Here is a 15,022-nt window from a genome sequence, read left to right as displayed (position 1 = left end):
TGATCTGGTAAGGTGCCAAAATAGGAGTTTGATTTGGAATTATATGCATTTCTGAAAGATGGAAAGGCTATACTTTGGAAATCTAATATTAAAGCCTCAATGCACTGTTACAAAATTTTTAACTGTTTAAAATACGGATATAAATGTGTTGACCACAGAAGTTCCATTTTTAAATACCATTTGTATTTTTCTGTCTCAGTGATCTGTGTTGTTTATAGTTCTCATGTGATGATTTTTTTTTTTTTTTTTTTGCTATTGTTGTTGAAAAGAAACGCCCCTCTTAATTTGTAATTTTTTTCTACGTAAGCGAACGTGGGAAATGAAAATTCTTTTCAAATATGACTTAAATGATCATACGGTGGCTGGTATAGGACATAGTATGAGATTTTTTTTTTATTAATTCGTGGCCACGAAATAAAAATTCGAAATAAAATTCATGGAAACGAAATAAAATTTGTGGCCACGAAATAAAATTCGTAGGAACCAAATAAAATTCGTGGGATTGAAATAAAATTCGTGGGAATTATATGTACACAATTATATGTACATATAGTGTTAAAATGATAATTTGCTATGGACCCAGTGAGGGTCCGTCCCATGACACACAGACACAGATTATTGTAACTGGCCCGCACTGATGAACATCATTATAAATACCCATATATTTAATTTGCATATATATTAGAAGCAGCTGAGAATTGGTACATGCATTATGAACATAGTCTAGATGTGTAAAAAAAAAAAAAAAAAAAAAAAAAAAAAAAAAAAAAAACTCTCTCTTTTGTTCTGTGCCCAAAATTAAAGCAAAACATTCAAGCCGATTCAATTGACTGTTCTGGAGTTTAAGGTAGTTCAATGATACTTCATCCAAAACGATATCCTAACCAAATAATAAAATGAAAGTGTTCTCTTCAGCTTGTTATCATGCTTCATGACACAGCATGAAGTCCCACCTCATGATTTTTTAGATGATATAATACACAGGGACAATTTATATAGTCAAGTTATGTATTTTTCTTAACTATAATAACTCTGGTAAGTTTTGCTCCTGATATTTGACAAGGTAACCCGAACATTAATGACTTTAGGGGCTTATTAGCTGTTTTCTAACATTTCCTATTGAATCCTATCACATAGTTGTAATGAAATAAAGACACAAAATCTTAGCATGTTAGGAGTATAACTTCTCATGTGAAACATGTTCTACGTATCAGCATCAAATCCCATTGCTCATTACACAAATATCCCATTGGCTCATTCCAATTGAATGATAATAATATATAAGTTCGTTCATCTTGAATGACAAAAAACAGAAGAAGCAAAAAATTGCATTATATAGCACAACTTTATTTCGTGGCCACGAATTAATAAAAAAAAAAATTCATACCATAACCTATAGCAGCCACCGTATGATCATGAGAGAAAACAAAAAATAAAAAAAGTAATACAGTGTTTAATTTGTTCCATTTGTCTTTTATCTCAATATATCTACAACATAAGATTTAATGTTTTGTATTTTACACGATGAGTCTAAAGGTCATTTAATGTGCTTACTTTGAGTACATAGAAGTAAAGATTTCCGGGAACATTTTGGATGTTTTTTTTTTTTATTATTTGAGGGGGTTGTTAGACATTGACCCCGGAGATTTAGGAAAATATAAAATCACAAAAATAAACTTTGTTTATATTTACCCTTTGTATCAAATTCATAACCTTTCGAGTTATTACTTTAAACAAAGTTGTTGTGAAACTCATGTGTCAATTGCAACACTTCTTAGCCCTCTTGAGTTGGAGAGAGCATTATTGACACATACAATTTGAACAACCTGAAAATAAATTCGAGAAGATAAGTTCTTTTACAATAAAGAATATGTGAACATGCGATAGTAATCTAGAATATCGGTTTTATATATTTCATAAAAAAAAGTTTCCCATTCATCTTATGTTTCCTTTGAGAGTTTGAAGTTAGAACAATCATATTCAGGATATGAGCAATTCAACTTTTATAATTCGTTTAAGATCGCAATACAAGTGCACACATTATCTATACAATGTATATAACTACAGTATTTTCCACGAGAAAACACTGAAAATATCACCATTTCCTGAGATTTCTAAGTAAGATGATCATCTAACTTTCACACAGTACAGTATTTTTTTTTTAAATCCCTGTTTTAGTGGGCATGTTCTTTGGAGCTACTTTTCATTCACTTATATCAAAATATATTTGAACATATGCAAATTTTTAAACCGCAAACAACATGTAAATTTCGAAAATAAGACATTCATATCCTCAGTATACTTACCAGAGGACATTGTTAAAATAGAGTTTTAAGTCATCCGCAACATGAAGAGCACTTTCCTCTGCTCTGAAAATGACTTGGAAAATTAGAAAATTATACCCTAAAAATATTTATATAATTTGATAAAATGATAGACTTAACATATATTTCATTGCATATAGCATTTAAGGGAAAATGATAATCTTTAAATCTAGGTAGACACTCACTACAATATAACCCCCACCCCATTCCCAATACAACCTTCACAGGAAGAAAATGTTCAAAACACGAAACGAACAAAATTAACAGAGATATCAGTGAAAGTATCCTTAAATCATTAAAAATGTGTGGGTCTATATATATATATATATATATATATATATAGAAAGCACAAAGAAATTCACTTTTACAAGGATACCCACTTCCGCCCCAGCCCGAGGTTGAACTCTCGACCTACGGAATCTGTCTCCTAGCAGTACAGGAACAGCGCGCTAGACCGCTCGGCTATCTAGGCAAGTTTATAAACTTGCTTTCGATGCCGATATATATATATATATATATATATATATATATATATATATATATATATATATATATATATATATATATATATATATATATATAGTTCACTAGAGCCGAAGGCATATTTTGTCTGATGTCCGTCCGTCTGTCTGTCTGTAATTACACTTTCCACATTTTCGACTTCTTCTCAAGAGCTACTGGGCCAATTTCAACCAAATTTGCCCAAAGTATGCTTAGGTAAAGGAAATACATTTTTGTTCAAATGAAGGGCCACGCCTTCTTCCAAGGGGAAGATTACAGATTAGTGAAAAATAAATTGCATCATTTAAAAATCTTCTCAAGAACCACTGAGCCAGAAAAGTTGAAACATATAATTACAGATTAACGAAAAATAAATGGCTTTATTTAAAAATATTCTCAAGAACCACTGAGCCAGAAAAGTTGAAACATATATGGAAAAATCCTCAGGTAGTGTAGATTCAAGTTTATTCAAATTATGACCCCTTAGGGTTGGTTGGGACACAATGGGCAATCAAAGTTTTACACGGACGTACATAGGAAAATGTTTTTAAAAAAATCTTCTCAAGAACAGCAAAGCCACGATCGGTCATATTTAAATGGAAGCATCCTCATGTAGTTTAGATTCAAGTTTGTTCAAATAATTACAGTCAGGGGTAGGGTGGGCACAATTGAAGATTAAACTTATTGGGAAAAATCTTTTAAGATCTTCTAAAACCATAATTAGTCAAAGAAAAATTGAAGCATCTTCAGTGTAGATTCAAGTTTTTCCAAATCTTGCCCCCTTCCCCGGGGGCACTTTTATATTTAAACTTTTCAATACTGAACTGATTTCTGCTTTTGGAGGCCAAAATATTTAACCCTTTCCACGCCGAATATAGTTGCGTCTATAACGTCATGGATGCCATACTATGACGTCAACTGAGACGTAAAATAATTTGCTTAAGGATATGTGAACCTGACGAAAACACGTCAACTGCGCAACGCGAACTGCCGTAATTTGATCTATGTTGTTGTTAAAATGTAGATGGCCAAGTCCTCTTTAAAAAATACTGCTTTAACTTAATGTTTGTCAATTTGTAAACTCGTCATTAAATATACATCATGAGTCGTAATTTTATTTATTTATTTGGCGTTTTGTAATTCGCGCTAATTTTCGGTAGATGTAATTTGACAGACGACAGGGAAAAATTGCAATTAATGTAAACAATGCAATGACACGGTACCGAAAACACGGGTTTAAAACAACTAAAGTAGTAAGAAAATACGAGCGGGTATCTGAGAGTCAGAAAGCAAGATGGGCTAGACAGTCTGAAGTTCAACACCTTGATCACAATTATTTCAGTGGTAAGTATTAATCAGTTCATAACACACTAGTGAGAATATACTTTACGTCAAAAACGTGTATCTATACAGATGTGTATTGGGTACATGCTACACGAAGCCACAAGAATTTGATTATCCCTCTAAAGAGAAAGATCCCACATCAAATGTTGACACAAAATTATCCTACATACACTTCTCCAATGCTCTAAAAATTCCTCGAACATCGAGGCGACCGTAGAGGACGTCTTTGAAAATTCTGACAACTTTATTTTGTTTTGATGTTATTAATATAACTGAAATGATTATTTTTTTAATATACATATGGTGTAAATTTTGTAATTCAAAACAAAAACAGAGACTAAATATTAAGCAATTATTATTATGAAAGTAAGAAAGTATTTAAAAAATTCTTAAAATATGAAGTTATAGTTAAACTTTTCTCAAAGTTTTTAAATGAAAGGGAAACCACTCTTCGTCCAATTCTCAAACTGGGGCGCCATAAAGGGTTCTAAATTGTTATCAAACTGATTCTTCAAAAACATTCCAAAAGAACAAATGAACTTGAAGTATAGTCAACAAATGGTTTGAACAATTTTATTGTAAGGAGATAAAGCATGCATATATCAAGCAACTATTTTTTTTTTTTGGTTCAGTAAAATAAAAATTAAATACATGTGTAAATAATAATAAATAAATAAATAAAATAAAAAAATAAAATAATTAGGTGACATTGAATGAATGAAAATAGAATTTGGCAGTCCTGGGCCTACACTGAATATGAAATGTCAGGGTATAGAAAAAAAAAATCAGATTTAATTTGATTCATTTTTTGAAGATAATTGTGATAATAATAACAGGGGCTTATATACAGTACTAAAAATGATGAAAATAATAATAAAAAAATATTTATACTTCATTATTGCAAGGCATGATTATTTCCCTGTGCCCTCTCATGCCTGACTGGGAGTGTTGAATTACATTACAGCAATAAAGGACTTACAGTTACTGTTAAACATTGAAATAGTACTTTCATCAATACATTTTTGGTCATTTCTGAATGATAAAGTATAACATATTTTGACTGTATATATAAAAAAATTTAGGTTCAATTTTGATTATTGTATGCAGATCATAAAGAATTAATACAACTTTAAACATGTCGCATACAGGTCCAGATTTATCAAATGTAGAAAGAGAGGAAGAAATAATTGATCAAGAGTATAATGAAGATGATTCTAAAAAATGCGAAGACTGGAGGCAAGGGCGGCGTATTGTTGAATTAGATGTGCTGGCCAAGGGACTGAGTGCTTGTGGGAAGTGTGGCTTGCCCCTCCATTTGAACCACACCAAAGAAATCCAGACTTATGGTCTTGGATCACTTTTAAAAGTGAGTATATTAAGTAATAGATGCATGCATGTATATCCACTTGAGTTACATGTGCAGACATGTATATCCTTTTGAAGTTTAAATAAGCATTGGGTTTTTCCCATTGTATACATATACATGTTTCAGAAAAGACATATAAGCATAGAATTGTAAATGTTGGACATTCAGTTGGTCATAACAAGGACATGCACCTGTGCAAATGAATGTCAGCCTGTTATGAAAATTTGCCTGCACAGCTGTCCAGATATGACATGATTGACCTCCACAATTTACAGTTTAATTGTTTTAATTAACATTTTAAATTCAATGATAGATTGATGACTTAATGTTTCATTGAATACAAGTATATAATGCCTGTTTAAATGATACACATCACACTTGTACAGGTAGATTGAAGGAGCAGCTGTTAAATGTATATTGTGTATTGTGAGATAGAATAGTGATTTTTCACTTATGAAGTTGCAATTACATGATGTTCAATGGTTGAGACCTAAGATGTTATAGTGTTTTTGAATGCTAAACCTTTCCAACACTTTGCTAAAAAAAAAAAAAAAGCTGTGGAAATGGAATGTAAATATATTTTGTAGGTACAATGTTTTAATACAAAATGTATGCACATCAATCATATCCCCACTGGAAAAAGGCATGACAGAATATGGGATGTGAACACAAAACTAGCTACGGGTATAAAACATTTATTTCCAATGTTGTATGGGCCAATAGATGTGTGAATTTGTAAATCATCAGAACAAAAAAATAATGTAATGTTAATAAAAACATTTTCATTTTGCACTATTTTTAGCTACAAAACATTGTTGACATTGAAATGCAATTTTTATTTTTTTTTTTGTAACAGGTTTAGTTCACTCCGGGATTGGAGTAAGGCAGCTAAATAGTTTGCTTTCTGAGATAAATATACCAACTGTTTACTACAAGACTGTAGGTGCAAGACTGAGAGAGACAGGAGAGATTGTTGAAAGAGTTGCAAAGCAGTCAACAGATGAGGCTCTACAAAAGGAAGTAAAAGCAGTAGAAGAGTATGTTTCATACATTGTAATCTCTCTTGATTAGGGTACTTCTTTAGTTACATGTTCAAGAACAAGTTAGCTTTTCTGATCTATTATATTGAGTATATCAATGTATCTTCACAAATGTACCCGATTATTAAATTTTTCAGTACAAATGGGAGACTTGCTGTTGCTGTCGATGCAGGCTGGCAAAAAAGGGGAAGTGGAAAATCTTATGATAGCCTATCAGGCAAGTAATTCTATTTTGTAGAATTCTTTTTTTCTGTCTGCATGTTAACTGTCAGTCTCTACAGCTGTTAGCCTTTTTGTGTCCAGATCATGACTGAAACACTATTACGGCTTCAATCGTCAAAATTGGAAAAATTATAATATGCATCTAAAGAGGAAGGTGTCAATGTGACCTTTAATTAGGTGACATATTTAAATTAAAACTATGTTTAAAAAATTTTCTGCTAGCTTTTGATGTCTGGCTCATAACTTATATAGTAAGAGGTCTAGAATTATCAAACTTTGTCAGCTTGTGTATCTTGGATAGAAGGTTTTTATGCCCCACCATGAATATGGCCGGGGCATATAGTGTTTGTCATGTCCGTCTTCTGTCCTTCCATCCTTCCGTCTGTCTTTCCGTCACACTTTGGGTTTAGCTCTGTTCAAAGCTCAGTTTCAAAGAAACTATCCAAGATATTTTTATCAAACTTCATATGCTGATAGATATTGATGAGAGCTAAGCAACTGCATCAACATTTTTTGACCTTGACCTTTCATCTGACCTTGACCTCACTTTTCTTAAATTAGTGTTTAGCTTAGTTTTAAAGATACCATTCAAGATAGTGTAATCAAACTTCATATGTTGATACATACTGATGTAAGCTATTCAACTGCATCAACATGTTTTGACCTCGACCATTCCTTTGACCTTGACCTCACTTTTCTTAAATTAGTGTTTAGCTCAGTTTTAATGAAATCATTCAAGATATTTTTATCAAACTTCATATGCTGATACTTACTGTTGAGAGCTTTTCAGCTGCATCAATATTTTTTTTGACCTTGACATTTCCTTTGACCTTGACATCATTTTTCTTAAATTAGTGTTTAGTTCAATTTTAAAGATACCATTCAATACAGTGTTATCAAACTTCATATGTTAATACATACTGATGAGAGCTATTCAACTGCATCAACATTTTTTGACCTTGACCATTCCTTTGACCTTGACCTTACTTTTCTTGAATTAGTGTCAAACTTCATATGCTGATACATACTTATGTAAGCTATTCAACTGCATCAATATTTTTTGACCTTGACCTTTCCTTTGACCTTGACCTCACTTTTCTCAATTTGTGTTTAACTCAGTTTTAAAGAAAACATTCATAATATTTTTATCAAACTTCATATGCTAATACATACTGATGTAACCTTTTCAAATGCATCAACATTTTTTGACCATGACCTTTCCTTTGACCTTAACTTCATTTATTTTAAATTAGTGTTTAGCTCAGTTTTAAATAAACCATTCAAAATATATTTATCAAAATTAAATATGCTGATACGTATTTGTGAGAAGTATTCAACTGCATCAAAAACATTTGACCTTGAACTCTCCTGTGACCTTGACCTCACTTTTCTTAGATTTGCATTTTGCTTTATTTTAAAGAAACTATAAATTTAAGATATATTTATGTAAGTTTATGTACTTATACATTATTTGGTGAGAATTTATCATCTATATCCAACTTTTAAGATTTCAATTTTAAAGAAACTATTCAAGATATTCTCATCAAATTCCATATACTAATACAAATTTTCATGTTGCATTACTAATATACCCTCGGCGGGGCATTCATGTCCTATGGACATATTCCTAGTTGCATTAAAAATTAGGTAACTGGGACTTGTAATAAAGATGGTATGGACAAATATGGCATACATATTATTATGTTTGAACAGTAATTGAGATGAATTTATGATTGAATTCTTTAAGCTCATCTTTGAAAGCTTAAGTGAGCTTTTCTGATCACATTTTGTCTGGCATCCTTCTGTCTGTCCGTCTGTTAACATATTTTTTGACGTATTTTCAAGAACCACTGGACCAATTCCACATGCAACCTTGGATGTAGGAGATTCAAATTTGTTCAATGAAGGACCACACCCTTTTTGAAGGGTAGATAATTATGAGTTAGTGAAAATTAAATGGCATACATTTAAAAGTCTTCTTCCCAAGATTCACTGTTTCAGAAAAGATGAAACTTATATGAAAGTTTCATTCAGATTTGCTTAAATCATATCCCTGGTGGTAGGATGGGACCACAATGTTTTTAAATAAAGGACTATTTTGGGAAAAATTCTTTAAAATCTACCTCTCAAGAACAGCAAGGCCAATTATAGTCATATATGTATCGATATGCAAGCAAGTTTATATTCAAGTTTGTGCAGATCAGGGCCCCCAGAAATATGTCAAGGCTTCAATAAATCTGGAATCTTTTTTTAATGAAATTTAAGAAGGAATTTTTAGCTTACCGAAGCTTAAGGTAGTCCGATCGTCAGGTTCTGAAAATCAGCTTTAAAGTAATTGAAAATGCTCACAAAAATGTCTCTGATTTCACAGAGTAACGTGAATTTACCCATGGTATTTCCTCAAAGTTCTTCATTATAGTTAATCATATTATATAGGGAAAATTATCAAATCTCAAATATATTTTCAGGAAATCCGAATAAAAACACCAACTATGCATTTTCTGATTGAAAATTGATCAACAAATATATTTTAGGATTAAAAAGTTTAGGTATCCAGGCATTTGGAGAAAATTGCATCTTTTTTATGCTTATACAGTATTTTAGTTCTTCTATTTACTTCAATTGTTATATAATACGTAGTGTAAAATGCTTGTGCTATCATTGCTAGACATCACAGATCACATTTAATTTCACAACATGGTAATAAGCATCGATATCTAATGCTAGATTAAAGGAAATTCGATTTTACTAATAATGAATTTATTTTTTCTTTTATGTGGTACAAATGTCAACTTTTTACAAAACAATTGCTAAGACTTCAAAAAATCTTAAATCATATTGAGATGAATAAAATGAAAATTGTTGCACGAAAAGATCTCGATTTCAAGCTTCATTTTGAGACTTTTTAAATAAAATAATAAATTTATGAGTTATCCTTCCTGGCTGAGGATGGGATATCCTTAAAGCTCAAATAAATTTTTCTAATCACAATTAAAAAATGTCTGTCTATCTGAAAACTTTTCACATTTCTAAATTTTTCTCAAGAACAAGCTTGCCATCCAGGAATCCTTTGGTATAGGAGATTCAAGTTTGTTCTAATGAATGGTCACACCTTCTTTCATGGGGAAAGATACATGTAAGACTGTCCAAAGTTAATTCTACATTTAACGTCACCTCTAAAATGCAAAACCTACGAGGAGGGAGGAAAAAAATAAAAAAACAAAAATTTTAAACAACTGTGAATTTATTCAAATCAACCTATTCAGTGCATAAAAAACACTACTGGGCAATAAGGTTTTTGATTTGACATCTAAGTCTAATTTCCCAAACAGAGAGTTTTTCCTTAGTATGCATATTGGTTTGAATTCTTTTGTGAGCAAGCAGTGTAGACTGAATGTGCAGAAATGTGGCTTGTAACTAGGTCTTTAACTCACCAGTTTTCTTCAGACACCAACTGCGGTAACAAAGCACATTTTCATTCACTAAAGGATACAGAATTGAGTCGCTAAATGTAGAACCAAACTGGGATGGATATATGAAATTCGGAATTGTTTGTTTTTTTTCAAAGACGGATTTCTTTTAAACCCACGCATGCGGGTGACGTTAAAGGTAGAATTAACTTTAAGTGGCCTAATTTAGAATTAATGAAAATTTTATGGCATCTTTTCAAAAGCTTCTTCTCAAGAACCACTGGACCAAAAAAGAGAAAACTTAGAGAAAAGCTTAATAACACATTGTGGATTCAATTTTGTTTAATTATGATCCTAATCATGGGGGGGGGGGGGTAGGGGGGGGGTCACACAGATGAGCAATGTGGGCTAACTTGTGGCCCATGGGCCTCTTCTTTTCTAGGTCACTGCTCTATGGTAGGTCCGGAGACTGGACAAATCCTGAATTACTCAGTGCGCTCCAAAGACTGCAGAGTCTGCACTACAGCTGCTTCAAAAAATGAAACAGTTCGACAACATGAATGCTCTAGAAATTGGGATGGGAGTGCTAAAGCCATGGAGGCCGACATGGTAATCCAAATGGTGAAAGAGGTTAAGGATAAAGGATACAAAGTAGATGCTATTGTTGGAGACGAAGACTCGACCACGATAGGCCGTTTAAGAGCCAATGTCAGTGATGAAATTGTTAAGATTTCAGATAAAAATCATATTCGTAAGCTTCTTGGGAACTCCCTATATGGACTGAAGAAACAGCATCCCATGCTTTCAGTTAAAATCATAAAATATTTGCAGAGATGCTTTGATTACATTATTGCCCAAGGAAAAGGGAATCCATCACAGATTGCATCTGATCTCGAGGCTCTCTCACTGCATCCATTTGGTGACCACCATACCTGCTCCTCACGATGGTGTAGATTTATTAATAATCCTAACTGCCTTTACAGATCGTTTCCTTATGGTAAACCACTTTCAAACCCACACCTTCAGTCATCTTTGAAGAGGATTTTTTCCACATATTCGGAACACAGTGTTAAACTTTCTTCACTTGGGAGTACTCAAGCTAATGAAAGCTTTAATCGTATGGTGGCAGCAAAAGCACCAAAGAATGTCCATTACAGTGCAACGAGAAACCTTGCCTACAGAGTTGCAGCATGTGTGGCACAGAAAAACACTGGCCATAAGTACCTTGTAAATGTGTGTATATTTTGTTAATCTTATAGTAATCTGAGAAAATATTTACAATATTACAAAAATATGGTCATTTAATGTAGAAAAAAGTAAACCAAAGAACAGAAAAATGTGTGAAAAATATGTATTCAAACTATGCTGAGTGCTCCTCATAAAAAAAAAAGATTATTCTTTTTGCAGGTAAATCGCTCATTAGGACTTTCTCCTGGCCATTTTACTGAGCGTCTTGCCAAATTGAGGGACTCGCAGAGGCTTAAACAAAGAGCTATTGTCAACTCCCACAAATTTAAGAGGAAAAGGCTTGCAAAGAAATCCAAAGAGTACTTATGATTTTATTATTATATAATTTATGATTCACAATTTCTAAATGCCTAGGCAGACTTTTATAAGAGTCAATTGATAAAGAAACTTATATACATTATTACCGCTGTTAAAATCATTTTCTCTTCAAGTCCCTGACAAAAGTCCAACATGCTAAGAAGAATGCATTCATTATTAATATTTTCAGTACTGTGTTCAATCTTCATTTTCACATATTCAAAAAAAGCTTTTTGTTCTTTAATAACTATGTATCAAATGCTTCTTTAAAAACTTGTAATATAAATAGTTTAATTCTGGCATAAACAGGTATAGAAAGAATGCATGTTTGGAGATTAGAGAAGGAACATCTTACCAGCCAGGCTGTACCCTGATGTCTCACATCTCTAGTGATATTCAGAGAATACCACCACCTCTTGTACAACCTGAATACATATCCATTGATATAAATCAACTGAATGAATGCCAGTTTGCCTTCTTTGATATAGAAACAACTGGACTTGGTATGATTCTTTCACTTTCAAAATTTGATATATATTTAATAATAATCATAATATGATATGAATCAACTTGTGATATACCTGCAAAAATTATTACATACCAAAGAAATGTATGGTTCATTACTCTTAAAAAATATGTAGTGTTAATGTTTATTATTGCTATCTGTTTGTGTCCTCTTTATGTTCTGTCAGAGTATTTTTGCTATCTCTTTGTGTCCTCTTTATGTTTAGTCCTTTATTTTTGCCAGTTGCATTAATTATACCCAACTCCGAAGGAGAGGGGGGTATGCTGTTTTACCAGTGTGCGTCCGTCTGTCTCTAAGCTGTGTGTCTGTCTGTGACAAATTTTCGTTGAAGTTTAGTCAGCAACTACTCATCGCAGATGCTTGAAATTTTAGCACACTCTTTGTCTAGGCATGCCGTATGGTGGGAATCATTTCTGCACAAATCCAATGTCAACTTCCTGTTTATCAGTGTGTTTGTCCATACTAAATTTTCGTCGCAGTTTTCTCTGCAAATATTCATTGCAGATGCTTGAAATTTTAGCACACTCTTCGGTTTGTCTAGGCATATGACCTGCCATATGGTGGGATTCATTTTTGTATGAATACGATCTCAACTTCCTGTATATCCATGCGTCTGTCCATACCAAATTTCTGTCACAGTTTTCTCAGCAAATACTCAAGACAGGTGCTTGAAATTTTACCACACTCTTTGTATAGGCATGCCATATGGTGGGGTTCATGAGAGCATATATTCACATCAAAGCAGTAATATTATTAGTGAGCATTGGCTCACAGACTTTCTTGTTTTTTAACATTTTCAGTTTCTTCTCCTGACAGATAGTTCAGAGATATTCACAGCAAGTGAAATTGTTGATACTCAGGTTGTTGTCAAGACCAATTGTAAGTACATTATTTTCTTTTTGTCTTTTTTAGGCAGAGACTCGAATATCATACAGTTGTCTGCTGTACACACTGATGGGGATTTTTTTAACTGTTATGTTAAACCTGAAAAGAAGATTTCTCCTGCAGCCTCGAAAGTGACAGGTTTAGAGTTTGAAAATGGAAAAATGTTTCACAACAACAGACAAGTTGAATACCTTGGAATCCAAGAAGCATTACAGAAACTCTTTGCATTTTTGGAAAAGTTTGATAAAGTCATATTAGTTGGACATAACTGTAAGGCTTTTGACATTCCAATTTTGCTGTCAGCATTGGAAAATAATAATTTGTTAGAAAGCTTCATGTCAATTGGAGTTGTTGGTGTTATTGATACCCTTCCTCTCTTTAAGGTGTGTCTTCCAAGCCTGTCATCTTACTCCCAGCCTAAAGTGTATGAAACAGTTTTTGGTGATCAGTACAATGCACATGATTCTTTAGAAGATGTTTTAGCCTTATGCCGTCTTTTAGAAAAGACTAATCCAAGCATGGAGTTCAAATCCAAATTTTCATTGTCACTACCATCTGTTGTTGCTATGTACAAGTTCAAAATGCAAGCAAAATCATTGTGTGAATCCCTGAATCCCTTAGTACAAGCAAAGGTAATTTCAAAATGTATTGCTTCCAAAATAGCCAATAGTGGACTGGCTCTTTCCCACCTGCTTTTAGCCTTTAAGAGGGATGGTCAACAGGGCTTAGAAAATCTTTTGTCAGAAATTTGTGAACACTCATTAAAAGTGCGAGTGACCAAGTCAAAAAGAATAATTCAGTCCATATTGCAGTACTTTAATTGTTTAGAGGAGTAGTGAGGTTGAATTGTTCATACATATTCAATTCATATGTAGAACCATGAATAATACAATCTATATGGAAATAATTTTCCTTGAAAATCAATTTATTTGTATGATTCAACAAGTGAGTGTTTATCAGACGCAGAAGTTGGTGGCTCCTTATGTAAATAGTTTGTTGTTGTTTTTTTTTAAATTTTCATGTATGATTTACCATGTGAGTGTTTATCGGGTGCGGTAACTGGCCGCTCCATTAATTTTGTAAATATTTTTTTGAAAAATTTTCATGTATAATTGAACATATGAGTGTTTATCGGGTGCGGAAACTGGCTGCTCCATATATAAATATTTCTTTTTTAATTTTCATGTATAATTTCTTATGTGAGTGTTTATCGGATGCGGAAACTGGCCGCTCCCTCTGTAAATATTTCTTCTTAAATTTTCATGTATAATAAACTATGTGAGTGTTTATCGGGTGCGGAAACTGGCCGCTCCATATGTAGTTTTTTTTAAATTTTCATGTATGATTTACCATGTGATTTTTCATCGGGTGTGGAAACTGGCTGCTCCCTCTGTAAAAATTTCTTCTTAAATTTTCATATATAATAAACTATGTGAGTGTTTATCGGGTGTGGTAACAGGCCGCTCCATACGTCAATATTTTTTTTTTAAAAATTTCATGTATAATAAACTATGTGAGTGTTTATCGGGTGCGGAAACTGGCCGCTCCATATGTAATCTTTTTAAAATTTTCATGTATGATTTACCATGTGATTTTTTATCGGGTATGGAAACTGGCCGCTCCCTCTGTAAATATTTCTTCTTAAATTTTCATGTATAATCAACTATGTGAGTGTTTATCGGGTGCGGAAACTGGCCGCTCCATATGTAATTTTTTTTTAAATTTTCATGTATGATTTACCATGTGAGTGTTTATCGGGTGCGGAAACTGGCCGCTCCCTCTGTAAATATTTCTTCTTAAATTTTCATGTATAATAAACTATGTGAGTGTTTATTGGGTGCGGAAACTGGTCGCTCCAT

General features: G+C 32.8%; 1 protein-coding gene across 1 annotated transcript; it reads left to right on the top strand.

The window, feature by feature from the left end:
• The first annotated feature begins 5,403 nt into the window (after positions 1-5,403).
• LOC133181540 (uncharacterized) lies at positions 5,404-13,999 on the top strand. Its single transcript, XM_061316026.1, has 8 exons — positions 5,404-5,535; positions 6,123-6,219; positions 6,392-6,572; positions 6,713-6,796; positions 10,591-11,440; positions 11,615-11,754; positions 12,062-12,255; positions 13,191-13,999. The coding sequence occupies exons 2-8, from the start codon at positions 6,147-6,149 to the stop codon at positions 13,997-13,999; spliced, it is 2,331 nt and encodes a 776-aa protein (XP_061172010.1). The 5' UTR covers positions 5,404-5,535; positions 6,123-6,146.
• Positions 14,000-15,022: the final 1,023 nt, after the last annotated feature.

This window comes from Saccostrea echinata, unplaced genomic scaffold (assembly GCF_033153115.1).
Source record: "Saccostrea echinata isolate AGI-Se365-2 ecotype Australia unplaced genomic scaffold, CSIRO_AGI_Sech_v1 ptg000009l, whole genome shotgun sequence".
Lineage (NCBI taxonomy): Eukaryota > Metazoa > Mollusca > Bivalvia > Ostreida > Ostreidae > Saccostrea > Saccostrea echinata.
The sequence above is the reverse complement of the archived record's forward strand: the minus strand, read 5'-3'. Positions and strand labels throughout refer to the sequence as shown.

Coding starts and splice junctions, on each gene's coding strand:
- LOC133181540 (XM_061316026.1), top strand. CDS start 6,147: ATGCACATCAATCATATCCCCACTGGAAAAAGGCATGACAGAATATGG. Junction 6,220..6,391: donor GAACACAAAACTAGCTACGG/GTATAAAACATT, acceptor TTTTTGTAACAG/GTTTAGTTCACTCCGGGATT. Junction 11,755..12,061: donor CTTGCAAAGAAATCCAAAGA/GTACTTATGATT, acceptor TGGCATAAACAG/GTATAGAAAGAATGCATGTT.